Here is a 15,979-nt window from a genome sequence, read left to right as displayed (position 1 = left end):
AGCCAATAGAGCTAATCACACTCATTGTGAATTTCCAGGAGGTGACATCATCTTCTGCAGCAGTCATTAATGTGCCCACTCAAATCTCAGAACTCAAAATCAATGTCACTGGCGTTGGGTGCAATAATATTCATCCTCTTCATTCCACACTGAAGAGGGATCACCCATCTTTGGCCTGTAATTTCACAATTTATCATTTTGTACATAATTTGCACAAGTTTGCATCACACCAATCGTTTGACTTGACTGACAAGTGAATAGGTTTTTTTAATGTATTTGCTGTACTAAGTACTTTGCACATGCTGTACAAGTAATTATCGCATTTACATTTTACTTTTTACAAATTTTCCCTTTAACAAGGTTATTTGACAGATAATAAAACAAAAAAGCAAATGTAAACAAATTATTATTGTTGTCAGTAGTACTTCGTCGACATCTCATTTATCAATTCTAGTCATTATAGTTCTATGTCCCTAAGTTAACCTCCAAGACAATAGGTGGCAGCATCAGAGGCATTGCCTGGTGCCTTGAACAGAAAAAGTAGGAAGAGATTTTTGTGTTCATTTTATTTCTGGAATTATTAGCAAGCTAGTAAGCAAGGATTTTTGCGTTTTCTCTTTTCATCCTGTGTAGTTTCCAGAATTGTCACTCTTCCAGGTCCGTATGCTAAACTACATAGCTGCCACATAGCTGGATATCTCATGGGATTTAATAACTGTCGTAAATGTCACACTTTTCTTCACAAAATGGCTATCGATAGGCATTTAACTGTCTATGCACCGGTATCTCATAAAATTAGCCTGTCATGCTATTTCCCTGATTTTAAATATTTTAACATTTTTACAGTTTAAAACGGACTTGTCTTTCAATGTTGCTAGTTAAAGTGACATTATACTAGTGCTAAGTAACATTAGCCGTTTGAGTCCAGCTAGTTTGCTTATACGGTAACTATGTAGTCAGACTATGCGCGTTCTAGCAAGTACACTACTTGTTCGCCAGCAAGCGAATTAACCTGATTGCAAGCAAGCTAGTGGGAACTATGTAAAGATATGTAACAGCTCGCTACGCTATTGGATTACCGACACCCGTTGTCTGTCTTGCTTCACAGAAATGTAAACATTGTAACCGCTTCATCGTCAGAAAATGCTTAGTAGACATCCCCAGACAACACATCTCCTAAATTACCTAGCTGCATATGCTACACGTATGGGCTCACCAAATAATGTTTGCTAGTTACCCAGAAAATTTTAATTATGTACATAGCTAACTAGCTAGTTCCGGGTTTACTATAGTTTGGCCCTTTTCTTTAAAACTAGTGTTGTTGAAATTTGCAATCAATTTTGTGATTAAAAAAAAAACTTCGCTAGATTGCAGCTATGGTGTAATTATCCAGACTAAACAAGCCTGAATTCGTTTATGGTTTGGTGTATTAATTCAGTCTCCATCCTAGTGGTAAAACCTCTTTTTTTTTTAGTCTTATTTTTCTAGAAAGGTCCAGACTCCACCAAACTGCAGGCAGAGGGAGAGGTATGGATCATGGCTGGAGTTGAGACTCAACTTATGCTGAGTGTTGGGTTAATTGGTAAGGAAATTACCAATTAAACTTATCATTGTATTCTGTCATTGTTTTCCAGTTGTGAGACTAAATATCCACGGTCCTCATCTCTGTGTCAGATGTGGCTTTTGTGCCAAATGGTTCTCTCTGTGTCCTCATGTCACGGCCCCTCTCCCCCCTGCCAGAAAAGGATGTGAACCACGATGTCCTGTGGGTGTGGTGCTACCCCTCTGTCAGCGCGGAGCTGCGGGACGTCCTGCTCAGGAAGTGCTGCCTCACGCTGGAGGGCTCTGTCCTCCACACCTTCGTGTTCGGCCAGTTCAGCCGCACCTGGTACTACATAACCACCGTGGAGGTTCAGGAGCCCACTGCCCTGAAGAAGGTGCGGTTCCCCCTTCCTGTGGTCTGACTGAAATGCACAGTAAGAGCAGAGTCACAGTAACTGCTAGGAAACAAACGAAACAGCTTGTGAATGTTAAGAGCTTTAACACTAGTCAGGAATGATTTTGACCAGTCATTCTCCTACGGGGTTAGTACTTGCAAGTTTTTAATGTAATTGTACAGGTTTCATAGATATGTGTTGCATGACGGGGTTGAATTAAATTCTTTTTCCTTCACAAAATTGTTCTTTTGTTGTTTATCAAGGTCACACATTTTTCAATAGTACTTACTGCAAAAGATTTCAACCCTGAGAAGTATGCTGCATTCAGCAGAGTCCTCTGCAGGTAAGCCTTGCTGCCCTCTGCCCTAATCCCTGACTAGACTGTGTATACATTCAGTTTGATTTTACATCACTGTGCAGACACCCCTGCGCCCTGTGTGTTCTCACCACCAGGGGGCACTGCATCCGTAACGCACGATCGTAGCAGTATTCTGAAATGAATACTCATCGGTGTGCTCTGCTTTTTTTTGGTGAGACGTTAAAGCATGCCTGTCTGTTTGGCTCAGGATGTACTCCAAACACGGCAGCCCGGTCAGAATGATGGAGGGCTACATCGCCGTCCTCACCAAGGGCGTGTGCCAGAGCGACGAGAACGGCTCCTTCCTTATCAGGGACTACGATGCCCGGAAGGCCTATTTAGCCGGCTCCATCAAAGGTGCACTGGGACGGGGAAACGCTGGCTCACTCCCCGTCTAATCCAGGGCACCTTAAACCCTGTGTGCCTGTGACTCAACGAGCTGACTGTGTTTGCAGTCTGATAATTCACCCCATATCAAACTGCAGTTTAAAATATACATATACAGATAAGCAAACAGTTTTAACACATTGCGTTACATTAACTAGTAAAGTGAATGTCAGAAGCCCAGTGTTTAATTTCACTGGTGTGAATGTCAGTGAGAAGTGTACTGAATATACTTGCAGTATTTATGCTGGCAGGAGATTTATTAAATCTGGGCAATCTGGACTAAACGTGCTGCCGCCTGCCAGTCTAGCTCAGGATTTATTAAATGTGAGTGATCTTGGATAATGTTCATTAGTGGGAATAATTGTGGGTAATGTTTATTAGTAGGGTATGTATTAAATGTGAATAATGTGGGGTATCTTTACAGGCAGAGCATGTATTAAAATGTGAGTAATCTGGGGTAGTGTCTATCAGATGGATTTTTGTTAAGTGTAGATCATTTTGTGTAATGTTCATCAGCAGGACTTGTATTAAATCATTTTTGATGGTGAGATGCAGGACTTACAGAGCGTTTGGTGTCTGTCCTGTTTCAGACGTGGTGTCCCAGTTTGGGATGGAGAGCATCATCCTGTACACAGCCCTGATGCTGAAGAAGAGGGTTGTGGTGTACCACCCTCGCATCGAAGCACTGCTGGAGTTCACAAGGTGATGCAATGTGCTGGTATACCATGGGCTAACCGTGTGCGATATCGAAAAAATATTTATTGAATCAACCAACGCCGGTGTGTTTTTGATACCTAATCCTTCACAGAGCATCATGAAAGAGTGGTGAACAGGCAGATAAAAGCTACACAGTAGATAATGAGAAACAAGCAGTGGCAAAGACAGTAACTGCTTTGTGAATGGACAATCTTGAATCTAATAATGTTTTAGGTTACCAAGGCTACTGAAGCTCCATTCACATGTAGTTTATACCTAACAAACATACTTTGGAGACTGATAGAAAAACTGAGCTGGTTGTTTGAGACTGAATCTTACAGTGACTAGAACATAATGTGTCACTTTGCAGGAACTTTTCTGACATCTTGGGTTCTGACTGGTGCTTGCTCTTTTATTTTTTATTGTCATCAGTCCCATTTTTTCCTCCCAATTTGCAAGAGCACAGTAATTGCATAGTATTACCTGAAACTGTAAATATGTTCCTGGGAGATGAACCTTTTCTCATGGTCTACCATAGAGTTCTCCCAGCCCTGACATGGCACAGAAAGGACTGGTCTATTCTGCACCCCTACGTCCATCTGAATGACACAGAACTAGAATCGCTTCGCTTGTGCACAGGTGAGACGGTCTGTAGCCCTCTCAGGTGGGGGAGTCTGTAGCCCTCTGAGGTGAGACGGTCTGTAGCCCTCTCAGGTGAGACGGTCTGTAGCCCTCTCAGGTGAGACGGTCTGTAGCCCTCTCCGGTGGGGGAGTCTGTAGCTCGTAGGAGAGCGACTGATTTGCTTTTCTCAGTTTTTGAGTGTTCTGCTTATTATTGAGCAGGGGATTGATGGAGAACAGGTAGAAATGCTTACTTCTGTGCACTGTTATTATATTATTTTAATTCTGTGCATCATGTGTAGTGGGAGGTTTATTAGGGGGTCAAGAATCAAGGGTACTTGTGCTAGGATTGTTCTTCTTCTTCTTCTTTGTCTTCTTGGTATTTTTCTTCACACTGTTGCTAAAATTTTCACCCCTTTCCCATGCTCAAAAACTCACAAAATTTGGCAGTCATGTCCGGCAAATTTATTATGCATTACAAAACTGTATTATGAATGTTATTATGCATCTGACACTCTGCCATATTGCATTTTCTGCCATTTAGATTTTTTTTAAACAAACTTTTCTGCTCTTCTGCTACAATGTTTGTCTGATTCTCGCTAAATTTGACCTGCATGGTGTACAGCATGTCCCTGTGTTAAATTGTGAAGGACATTTTGATATCTCCAAATAAAATTTCAAAACAGAATCATTATAGATGTACCCTCACATCCAAAACACACCAAAGTTGGTATGGATGGCATTTGGACTAGGTTTGCATTCAGTAACCCCCAACGCGTTGCGACTCACCCTTGGTGCTTGGCCCCCAACATCACTGCTTGCAGCTATGTTCATTTGTGAAACTTTAAAATATGACATTCAATTGTTTCAGAAATGCTCTTCAGTAATGCAAGATTGTTTATGTTGACCGTTGAAATGGGTTTTGTAGGTCATTGCTTACTTCTCAGTCTAGACATAGAGGGCAGTTAATAAAGGAACTGGAAAATTAATTGATGGATTTTTTGGTTATGATGAATCCGTGGCACACCAGACACATTACGCTTACGTTCACCACCTCGCTCACTTCCTGCATCTGCTCCTCTTTCAGGATACGTCGCTGGGTTCGTTGATCCAGAAATAAGTAACAGACCTGACCTTTTTGATGTGTACGTCAACCTCCCCGACAGTGAAATCACCATTTCCCAGAATGCAAAAGGTGAACGCGTGGTCTGCATTTTTACCGCAGCGCTCCATCTCTAGCAATACAGTGGTGTCTCGAAACAAGAAGACCTGGTTCCCCCCAAAACGGGTTTTTTCAGTTCCTGCATCCTGTTAGTCACACTGTAAGAAACTGAATTACAGTAGTCTATGGTGAAGTGCTGTGGTCATTATTGTTATAAGCCAGACTGCAGCACCCAGCACTATATCCTGAAGTGTGTACTTACACTAGGATTCACAAGTGTAAGAAGGCTAAATGTTATCAGTAGATCATGTTTTTTTTTGCCTTGTTTGTGGTGTGAAAACACTCTGCAAATTGTGAAACCTGGGGATTTTACTAGTTTCAGAGACAGAGTGGGATTGAAGTATGCCTGAGCGTGGTTGTGTGGGGATTTTTCAGAGCTAGAAATATTACAAGCAGTGCAGTGTGATATTAATGCTAAGCCATTGATATTAGAGGTAAAGTTCGGTTTTCAACTTAGCCCCTTGATTCCAAGGACTGAGTATCTAATTGATAGTATTAAAGGCTGGATTTGATAGAACCTTTTGTGAATGGTGAGAAGGTTCCGGAAGCTCGTTTGGCGGGTTCTGTCCCAGTGTGATGATGCGTGTGTTTGTGTCCCACCCCAGAGGCCATGACGATGGGGAAGCTGCACAAGGACATCGGGCTGCTGATGGTGCAGTCAGCCGAGCACGCCGACAGGACCGACGGCCAGGTGATAAAGGTGCGCTGCCCCCCCCCGCCTCGAGCGCTCGCCTTCACCTGTAGAGCGTCCGCTTCGCCCCTTTACCTCCACCGTCACTACGACCCCCTAGCGCTCGCCTTCACCTGTAGAGCGTCCGTTTCCCCTTTACCTCCACCATCGCTACGACCCTCTAGCGCTCGCCTTCACCTGTAGAGCGTCCGCTTCACCCCTTTACCTCCACCGTCGCTACGACCCTCTAGCGCTCGCCTTCACCTGTAGAGCGTCCGTTTCCCCTTTACCTCCACCGTCACTACGACCCTCTAGCGCTCGCCTTCACCTGTAGAGCATCCGTTTCCCCTTTACCTCCACCGTCCCTACGACCCTGGGGCGCTCGCCTTCACCTGTAGAGCGTCCGTTTCCCCTTTACCTCCACCGTCACTACGACCCTCTAGCGCTCGCCTTCACCTGTAGAGCGTCCGTTTCCCCTTTACCTCCACCGTCACTACGACCCTGGAGCGCTCGCCTTCACCTGTAGAGCGTCCGTTTCCCCTTTACCTCCACCGTCGCTACGACCCTCTAGCGCTCGCCTTCACCTGTAGAGCGTCCGCTTCCCCTTTACCTCCACCGTCGCTACGACCCTCTAGCGCTCGCCTTCACCTGTAGAGCGTCCGTTTCCCCTTTACCTCCACCGTCACTATGACCCTGGAGCGCTCGCCTTCACCTGTAGAGCGTCTGCTTCACCTTTACCTCCACCGTCGCTACGACCCTGGAGCGCTCGCCTTCACCTGTAGAGCGTTCGCTTCCCCTTTACCTCCACCGTCGCTACGACCCTCTAGCGCTCGCCTTCACCTGTAGAGCGTCCGTTTCCCCTTTACCTCCACCGTCACTACGACCCTGGAGCGCTCGCCTTCACCTGTAGAGCGTCCGTTTCCCCTTTACCTCCACCGTCGCTACGACCCTCTAGCGCTCGCCTTCACCTGTAGAGCGTCCGCTTCCCCTTTACCTCCACCGTCGCTACGACCCTCTAGCGCTCGCCTTCACCTGTAGAGCGTCCGTTTCCCCTTTACCTCCACCGTCGCTACGACCCTCTAGCGCTCGCCTTCACCTGTAGAGCGTCCGCTTCCCCTTTACCTCCACCGTCACTACGACCCTCTAGCGCTCGCCTTCACCTGTAGAGCGTCCGTTTCCCCTTTACCTCCACCGTCGCTACGACCCTGGAGCGCTCGCCTTCACCTGTAGAGCGTCTGCTTCACCCCTTTACCTGCACCGTCACTACGACCCTGGAGCGCTCGCCTTCACCTGTAGAGCGTCCGTTTCCCCTTTACCTCCACCGTCCCTACGACCCTGGGGCGCTCGCCTTCACCTGTAGAGCGTCCGCTTCCCCTTTACCTCCACCGTCGCTACGACCCTCTAGCGCTCGCCTTCACCTGTAGAGCGTCCGTTTCCCCTTTACCTCCACCGTCGCTACGACCCTGGAGCGCTCGCCTTCACCTGTAGAGCGTCCGTTTCCCCTTTACCTCCACCGTCGCTACGACCCTGGAGCGCTCGCCTTCACCTGTAGAGCGTCCGTTTCGCCTTTACCTCCACCGTCACTACGACCCTCTAGCGCTCGCCTTCACCTGTAGAGCGTCCGCTTCCCCTTTACCTCCACCATCACTACGACCCTCTAGCGCTCGCCTTAACCTGTAGAGCGTCCGTTTCCCCTTTACCTCCACCGTCGCTACGACCCTGGAGCGCTCGCCTTCACCTGTAGAGCGTCTGCTTCCCCTTTACCTCCACCGTCGCTACGACCCTGGAGCGCTCGCCTTCACCTGTAGAGCGTCTGCTTCCCCTTTACCTCCACCGTCGCTACGACCCTGGAGCGCTCGCCTTCACCTGTAGAGCGTCCGCTTCCCCTTTACCTCCACCGTCGCTACGACCCTGGAGCGCTCGCCTTCACCTGTAGAGCGTCCGCTTCCCCTTTACCTCCACCATCACTACGACCCTCTAGCGCTCGCCTTAACCTGTAGAGCGTCCGTTTCCCCTTTACCTCCACCGTCGCTACGACCCTGGAGCGCTCGCCTTCACCTGTAGAGCGTCTGCTTCCCCTTTACCTCCACCGTCGCTACGACCCTGGAGCGCTCGCCTTCACCTGTAGAGCGTCTGCTTCCCCTTTACCTCCACCGTCGCTACGACCCTGGAGCGCTCGCCTTCACCTGTAGAGCGTCCGCTTCCCCTTTACCTCCACCGTCGCTACGACCCTGGAGCGCTCGCCTTCACCTGTAGAGCGTCCGTTTCCCCTTTACCTCCACCGTCACTACGACCCTGGAGCGCTCGCCTTCACCTGTAGAGCGTCCGCTTCCCCTTTATCTCCACCGTCACTACGACCCTGGAGCGCTCGCCTTCACCTGTAGAGCGTCTGCTTCACCTTTACCTCCACCGTCGCTACGATGCGCTCAGGACCAGAGCTCTGGTTTGGGTGTCGGTTGCCTCGGGCTAACCGCTTCGCCTGTTATTAGCGTCTTCTCCTGTGCTGCTGAGGAAACGGCTGCTGGTTGAGCTCCATGCTGGCCCGTAGGCTGTCTCTGTTCAGCAGTCTGTGCTAAACCACATGCACAGTGGCTCACTGGCCATAAGGCTCCCGCATGCTTAAACATGGCATATTGGGTACATTAACAATGATTTATTTATTTATACATTTATTTTTTTCATTTACCTTATTCTTTCATGCTTGTGAATAATAAATAGCTTCTTGCATGGCTCAAGAGGTATAATGTAGGCTACATCGATCATAATTATAAAAAATAATAAAACATTATTAATAATGGGAATAAATTCATTTATACTGCATTACTAAACCATAAGATCATTTTGTCATGGCTTTACCCATCCTGCCCTGTGATTCCAGGACATTTCCGTGAAGACGAAGGAGATTTTGACCAACTTGACATCCCTAGCGGAGGAATGCGAGGATTCCAAAATCACCTTGGAGACCTTAAAGCGGCGGCGCCTCCCCTCGGCCACGGAGAACTTCCTGTTTCACCTGGCGGCCGCCGAACAGCTGCTGAAGATCTGAGCGGGACCTCTGCCCCGGAGTACCGCTCGCGTGCCAGAACACGCTCAGCTCAGCCCTTCATGTTAGGCCCCTCTTCAACCAGCAGACAAATGAACACTCATAATTGGACTGTCGTTAATACTGGAACTTTCCGTGAAACAGTTCCGGCCAGTTTAATCCCCGTTTTTAAAGTGAGGCAGAGTCAGGGGAAGGCTTTTATGGTCATATAACACAAATTGATATTAGGCTATGTTAGTAACCGAGTTTAAGGATTTGGGTATACTGTATGTGTCAGCAGTTGCGCTGTAGATGAAATTTCCACATTTTCCAAGTGTCACCCAGTGTCAGCCGTTAGGTGTAATTCATTCAGGTTAAGCAGAAGAGATTTACAGTCACCAGACCCATTAGCTATTCTGTTAAAGGCAAAATCCGAAACAGAAGTTATTTTACTGGTGTGTGCTGTTTTTTCTGGTGTAAAAAATGAAAATGATTACTGCTAATTATAAAAATGCTGACTCCCAGTGATGGGGTACACATTGATGGCATATGCAGCAGCAACACCCCCCATTTGAACTGATTTCAGTCGTTTTCCCCCGACTCTCAGTTCCACGGAAGATAGTTCACTGTGACTGACTGCTGTCCACGCCTAGTGCATCTCACTAAATCATGTGCCTCATCCCCCAGTCTCCACACCCATGTGACCTACGTTGGCCTATTAGGCGTGAGGCATCCATTATGCTGTCTGGTATGATGACCGTCTTGTCAGAAATATCTTTTTTTTAACTTTCATCCCTTATTTTACTCCTTTTTAGCATGGAATGCCCAATAATTCGGTCCCTTCGCGGGCCTGCATCGGTCTGTCGATGAGAGCGCAGGTTAGCCTGCTCTGCAGCGGAGCGATGGGGGTTACCATGCCAACTGCAGCCGTCCCTCGCTAGGCAACGCTACAGCCATCTTGCGGGACTTTGAGCCACAGTCCTGGTTTTAGTGGCCTGAGTACAAGTGCCAATTTATCAATCCGTTCTTTTTCTAGCCCACTTCGTCCTGGTCAGGGTTACGGACGGGCTGGAGCCTATCCCAGCATGCAGTGGGCAGTCCCTTAGTGTGAATAAAGCGTACGATCAACAAATGACTGAAGAAAAATGTACATACATAAGATACGATCAGAGCTATATTTTCACATGGAGCAGGGTGTCTATGACCCTGGTCATGAATTTAGTTGTTACTCGGCACTTAATTGATCAGTTCAAGCACTTGATTGCTTGGTAAAGTCGTTATGTGTATTTTTTCACGCAAAGTTCTGTTGCTGATTTTAAGGGCGAGACAAAAGCTCTACGAAACTTGGCACCTTGTGGGTTTTCTGAATCTGGGTTAGACACGCTTAACATTGAGAATAAAGAGTGGTGCGTTTCTTATTTTCATTTCTCTTACGGCTTTAGTGTGACACAAGCAATAAAAAAACTAGTTTGAATTGTCTAAGCACAGATTTTTCACAGCTGATGCAGTCAGAACCATTATTGGTTCTTTTTTTCCCAAATAATTTTAAAAAAGATTATTGTGTCAAAGTAAGGCCAGCGGGCAGCTTGTTTTGTTTAATGCATTTCATTTCATTTAATTTCTTTTTGTTCTTTTAATGTGTGCGATCAGAGCAATTAGACCCAAAGGCATTATTCTTGAGAAGGAGTGTTGGAAATTTGTCTTAAAATGACATTTTTATTGTGATTGGTTTTAATCATAGAGGGGGTGTCTGGTGGCTCTGCAGAACGTGGTTTTGACTTTGCGTCTCTTTATTTTCAAGTTCTTTAAAAGTAAATATCGCCTGTTGGGGAATAATCCATTGGATCTGAGTGCTGTCAGCCATTTGTGCTCATTACATCTATGGGACCACGTTTGAACATTACGTTCCTGTGTGTGCTTGCGTGCGAACGTGTGTGTGTGCGTGCGAGTGTGTGTGTTTGTGCGTGCATGCGTGCGTGCATGTCTGTGTGTGTGTGTATGTGTGTGCATGCGTGCGTGCATGTCTGTGTGTGTGTGTATGTGTGTGTGTGCGCGTATGTGTCTGTGTGTGCATGTGTGTGTGTGAGTGTGTGTGTGTGTGTGAGTGTGTGTGGTGCTTAATGCAGTGCACTCTGTAGTCTCTCTGGAGGGAGGCTGCTGCAGTCGTTTGCTGTCTTCAGTTTGCCAAACCCTGCCCAGCTTAAAATGCCACATTAACCCTCAGCAGTCAGGTCTTCTGAGTCAAAACAACCTGTGGTTTTCTCACTTTATGGTTTCTGTTGGTCGCGTTGATCTGTTAATCCAGCCTTATGTTAAATCAGCCTTATTTTATTTTTGTTAATTTTTTAAATAATTTTATTTGTACGTGATCCAAGGCAATGTTTGACTGCTTCAGTATTTATGTGTTTTAAAAAATTTTTTTATTTCTTAACCTTTGATGTCTCAGTATGGTTAGAAAAGACTTCACAGATGCAATGATTTAAGAACTCCCTTCTCTTGTGTAGCTTTTTCAAATGCCACAGGTGCTTCTGACTTAAAATCATTTGTAAGACATGAAATACATGTATACAGTAGCTATTACATACGTTGGATTTTATGGATGTCTTGTAAATTCTGTCGATCTGCAGTGGTGCTGTGGGAGTGTAGAATTTGCAGGAAATCTCCACACAAAAAAAACAGTGAACCTGCAGCCAGAGGGAGCTACTCTCGCTGGTCATGAGTTCAGACCGTCGGGACCGTCGTGATAACCAGAACATGACCACACTTCACAAAAAAGCCTTTCTATTGCTTTCTCTCCTGAATTTCATTCCTGTGATTCAGTCAGATGCAGTAAAAAATAACACCGAATGTTTTTATATTGTAGTTGTCGTATGTTTCATAAATTATCCCGAATGAGATCACTTGATTGATGACTTGAAGAGAATACTGGAAGCACTACAAACGTTGGGGGTTTCTTTCTGTGATTATGAGAGGGTAGTTTATAGAGCACACCAGCCAGGACCACTGTGTAATTTTATGTATCTGTGGTTACTCTGGACTGACTACAGGAAGTACTGTTGAGTGAAGATAACCGTCCACTGGTTTAGTGTCTCAGCTTCCAAGCATTTATCCATTGAAGTGAATGCAGTATGAACTATAATAAACCATAGAGCTTGTGTGGAGATTATAAGGTTGCACAAACAGGAAGTGACAGGGACAAAGGTTTTCGGAGGAAGTGCACCTGCTCTCACAAAAATACATGGTCCAACTGTCATCTCCAAAAGGGCATATTCCAGCTTTGATTGAAATCTGCTGATTATGTGTTTTTTTTCTGGTTATTGTTGCCTACAGATTTTTCTTTTCTTTCCTCCAGCTGTTTCCCATTGCTCAGATGACAGGAATGTTTCCATGTTCAGTGGTGATAACTTCATTAAAGAGAAACATTCAACGAAAAGTAATTGCATTTTTTTACCTGGATCTGCCTATTTTAATGCATCTGAGCGTGATTTTGTATTAGCTGTCAGTGTATGTGCAATACGGTATGTTCATTGCCTCTCAATTAAATGGCAAGGTGCATTTTGAACATGAGCGTAGTTTGATGTCTTCATGAATTACCTGAATTTTGAACTGGGTGGAAAATGTAACATTTTCAAGAAGTGCTGGGACTGATTGAAATGCAGTCTAACGTAATTTTAATCAGTCAATATCCATGTCACATATTCCAGTCACTAAAAATTCATTACATAGTATTCATTATGTAAAGTGTAAGCTTGAATATATATTTTATTTGATCGACTGATGTAATTAAATCATTAGAATCCCACATTACCAAACTGCAGATGTTTTATCAAGAAATATACAGTATTTTTATCGTTTAGTGTTTAACTGCAGTATTTCATTTCGACAGTAGGGGAATAATACAGGTGTCATTTGAGGAGCAGCCGGAGCATCTGGGCTCACGCGGCTTTAGGCTTGAATAGTAGGGTGCATGAATGGGAGGTCTGGGAACAGCCAGTAGGGGGTGCTGTTTCCTCTGGATGAAGTAAAAGATCAGAAGCTCCAGTGCAGTGACGGGGACACGTCGTCTCACGGCAGTAATTGAATATCTTCTGACAGTTGACAGAAGGGCAGGGGTTTTAGCCGGAGACCTCGTAAGTTCCCAAACTGTCGTTCTCGTCCTGGCCCCCTGTTTATCCCCTTAAAGCTGATACACAGCCCTTCTAATCCCACTAGCCCTGTTTCGGCACAGAAGACTTCCATACTAAAAATGAGCTACATAACAGCAGTAACCACAACAATAATAATAACATTAAAAAAAACATCTATATGGTCATGTACAATAGAAATATGTATAAAGTACGGGAACATCCAGAACAGATCCAGTTTGTGGCTGGTCAGGTTAATATACACCCTTTGAAGCGTCCCATCAGAGAATCGCACCTGAAACGCCGTGCTACAGTTCTGTAGTCACTGAACTGCACTATTTCCCAATCTCTAAGTAATATCTGTTTTAAACAAATATTGTTTAAACACTGGAAATGGTCGTTCTGTGTAATTTTTGTGTATGTGTAATTTTCAGTAAATAGCCTATGAGGAGATTTAAGAGTGTGCAACCTCGCTTATGCCATATAAAACAAATGCAGAGATTCAAAATACGGCCGGTGTATGAACGTCACAATGCACTTTGTAATCTACTTTGGAACGATGAGCACTTTCCAATGGTAGGCCTACAGAGCCAAATAATGATCCCTTTCTTGATAAAAGCCTGTTAAATTGATATCCATACAAAGGACACTGTTTCTCTGAGCTGCTATGGCTGACCACGTGTTGCTTTAGAGGAGACTGATTTCTCCTGCTGTCGCCGGTAAACCCTCGGTAATCTGGTCATGCGGGACTTGGCATTCGCGCGTGACTACTCCAGGTGCATTTTCTTATGTGAGGATTGACGCATTAAAGCGTACCTCGTTTTCACGGTAGCTGAAATGTGGGCGTTTTCTACAGCAGCTGGCCGAGTGTCTAATCTCCGTAAAAGCCTTGACCTGGCCGGAGAGAGACACAAACAACTTCAAAATCTGCAGGTATCCAGACTACTGTCACGATTGGAAGAGCGAGCACACTGCTCAATAGAAAGTTAACTGCAATGCGCAATTATGGGCATGGTTTAATTACGATACAATAATTTAAACATCCGTCGGACAGACACATTTCAATTCTACGGAGTGTTACGTACAGGCCTACACCCGGAAGGAGGACATTTAGTGAAGAACAGAATTAACGATTTATCGTCGGGGATTTTTCTTTGCTAAAAGATGCCACTACTCACAGAACTGTTTCCCCAGCGGAGCAAACCATCTCGAAGCGCTAAGAAGGCGCACGGCAGGGCGGGAGGCCTTGGTGTCTGCGTCCTACCCAGCATCCCAGAAAGCCCCGCACTCCAGGTAACACAGATGTTTTACCGTTAAACTTATGTATTTTACTTTCCACGAGACAAAATTGTAAATGTAGGCCTGTGCATTAAATAAATGTTTGTGACCGATTAGAATTTTTAAAAATTCTGTCCATTGTGTCGTAACCTATGCAACTTCATCAATAAGCTGAATTGGTTGCCTACAAAATTTGATTAACCAACTCATTTTGCCACTTGCAACTATTTCACGGGCTGTTATTATATCGGTATATACGTTTTGCTACATGTCTAAAGTGTTTTAAAATATCTTTTAAAGGTAATAATTTCACTATCATAGTCTATTGTTTTACGATGTTTCTCTGTTGTATATTCTGTATTATTGCAGCTCAAAGAAAGAAGATTTTAACAATCTTGTTAAGACGGATATACCAATTATCTCGTGGAGGTCAGACAAGACATGTTAATCTTTTCACAAGCAGAGAAATCATTACCCTTATGTGTGCCGTTGCAAAGATATATGACATCTGTGGATGACAGCTTTTGTGTGAGAAAAATGTAGGCTAATCTTACAAGTACAAAAGTCCATTCCTGATAATTGTACACGTGTTACGTTTGTGTTGTGTAAAACTATGTAGGTGCCGAAGCGCTCTCCAGCGCAGACCAGAGCCGCTCCGTTCCTCTGCAAACTTCCACTCAGGAAAATCTTTTCGCCCAGAGCGTCCGCGTCCGGCAGCAAGGCAGTGATGGACTCTTTCATCTACGAAAACTGGCGGGTCCATCCCCGCGGCCCCGCACCCCGGTGGGCGTTTGAGGACGACCGAGCGCGCGGGCGGGAATCCCTCTGCGAAAGGCTGGATAAACGCCCGGGCGAGGACGCGCATAAGCGCTCCGTCTCCCGAGAAGGTCTCGGTGACCAGCGCCATGGCAACGGGACAAGGCGTCGCTGCTCCGCCGTTATCAGGGGGGGCCGATCCAAGGGCCGCAAACGGAAGGAGGGCCACGCCCTCGCGGAGCCGGGAAAAGAGATGAAGTCTTTGAGCATCCGTGACTTTTACAAGCGCTGCAAGATTGACTGCTGGAAAAAAATTAACGGCTGCAGCGTTTTCAAAGCCTGAATCGGCCATCTACTGAAGCGTTTAAAAAAAGTTATTTTAAGCCTCAAAACAATTGTCCTTTTTACTTAAACATAATAAAGTTGCAATTAATAAATTCCTTGCGTGTACTACATTTATCTTACTTTGCACCAACATTTTTAGTATAAGTCATTCATACAGGTTAACACCTTTGTTTTGTCATTTTTTTATTCATTATTTACGATGAGTCAAAGTTAAGTGTTTAATTCCCCTCCTTCAGTATGTGTGAAGGCCTATGATTTGTGTTCCTGTGACTCCCTGGCCTGAAGTAATCTGGCCTGTACTTGTGATTCGTCTGGGTCACTCAGTTCCCAGGTCTACTGCAGGTATGGGTCACTCAGTTCACAGGTCTACAGTAGACAACTGCAGGTATAACACACAGCATCATCGGCATAGCTCAGTGGTGTCAAACTCGTGCCATGGAGGGCCGTGTGTATGCAGGTTTTCATTCCAGCCTCAGATCTTGATTATATAATTAGTTAAATTATTTGCTGAATGAAGGTTTGTGCACAATGGTGACCCGACGTCTATGGTGACCCGCATTGTC

At 45.4% G+C, this 15,979-nt stretch overlaps 2 protein-coding genes across 4 annotated transcripts; both read left to right on the top strand.

Annotated features, from left to right (window-relative positions):
- The first annotated feature begins 502 nt into the window (after positions 1–502).
- dennd10 (DENN domain containing 10) lies at positions 503–10,756 on the top strand. 2 transcript variants are annotated; one of them, XM_035400713.1, is made up of 10 exons: positions 503–657; positions 1,475–1,582; positions 1,741–1,937; positions 2,201–2,280; positions 2,504–2,652; positions 3,273–3,384; positions 3,917–4,017; positions 5,087–5,194; positions 5,827–5,921; positions 8,770–10,756. In XM_035400713.1, exons 2-10 carry the CDS (start codon positions 1,537–1,539, stop codon positions 8,935–8,937), a joined length of 1,056 nt encoding a protein of 351 aa, XP_035256604.1. In that variant the 5' UTR covers positions 503–657; positions 1,475–1,536; the 3' UTR covers positions 8,938–10,756. The 2 variants fall into 2 exon arrangements, with proteins under 2 accessions (XP_035256604.1, XP_035256605.1); XM_035400714.1 differs by lacking the exon at positions 503–657 and adding an exon at positions 689–1,112.
- Positions 10,757–13,846: 3,090 nt separating this feature from the next.
- Positions 13,847–15,511, top strand: LOC118217805. 2 transcript variants are annotated; one of them, XM_035399853.1, is made up of 3 exons: positions 13,847–13,970; positions 14,232–14,330; positions 14,935–15,511. In XM_035399853.1, the coding sequence occupies exons 1-3, from the start codon at positions 13,875–13,877 to the stop codon at positions 15,412–15,414; spliced, it is 675 nt and encodes a 224-aa protein (XP_035255744.1). In that variant the 5' UTR covers positions 13,847–13,874; the 3' UTR covers positions 15,415–15,511. The 2 variants fall into 2 exon arrangements, with proteins under 2 accessions (XP_035255744.1, XP_035255745.1); XM_035399854.1 differs by having other exon boundaries at positions 13,942–14,330.
- Positions 15,512–15,979: the final 468 nt, after the last annotated feature.

This window comes from Anguilla anguilla, chromosome 18 (assembly GCF_013347855.1).
Source record: "Anguilla anguilla isolate fAngAng1 chromosome 18, fAngAng1.pri, whole genome shotgun sequence".
Classification (NCBI taxonomy): domain Eukaryota; kingdom Metazoa; phylum Chordata; class Actinopteri; order Anguilliformes; family Anguillidae; genus Anguilla; species Anguilla anguilla.
The sequence above is the reverse complement of the archived record's forward strand: the minus strand, read 5'-3'. Positions and strand labels throughout refer to the sequence as shown.

What these genes read in the sequence shown, in the direction of transcription:
- dennd10 (XM_035400713.1), top strand. Translation starts at nt 1,537, where the DNA reads ATGGCTGGAGTTGAGACTCAACTTATGCTGAGTGTTGGGTTAATTG. An exon ending in AGCCCACTGCCCTGAAGAAG is followed by an intron (nt 1,938 to 2,200) that starts GTGCGGTTCCCC and finishes TTGTTTATCAAG; the next exon opens with GTCACACATTTTTCAATAGT. An exon ending in GCACTGCTGGAGTTCACAAG is followed by an intron (nt 3,385 to 3,916) that starts GTGATGCAATGT and finishes GGTCTACCATAG; the next exon opens with AGTTCTCCCAGCCCTGACAT.
- LOC118217805 (XM_035399853.1), top strand. Translation starts at nt 13,875, where the DNA reads ATGTGGGCGTTTTCTACAGCAGCTGGCCGAGTGTCTAATCTCCGTAAA. An exon ending in AACAACTTCAAAATCTGCAG is followed by an intron (nt 13,971 to 14,231) that starts GTATCCAGACTA and finishes CTGTTTCCCCAG; the next exon opens with CGGAGCAAACCATCTCGAAG. An exon ending in CAGAAAGCCCCGCACTCCAG is followed by an intron (nt 14,331 to 14,934) that starts GTAACACAGATG and finishes AAAACTATGTAG; the next exon opens with GTGCCGAAGCGCTCTCCAGC.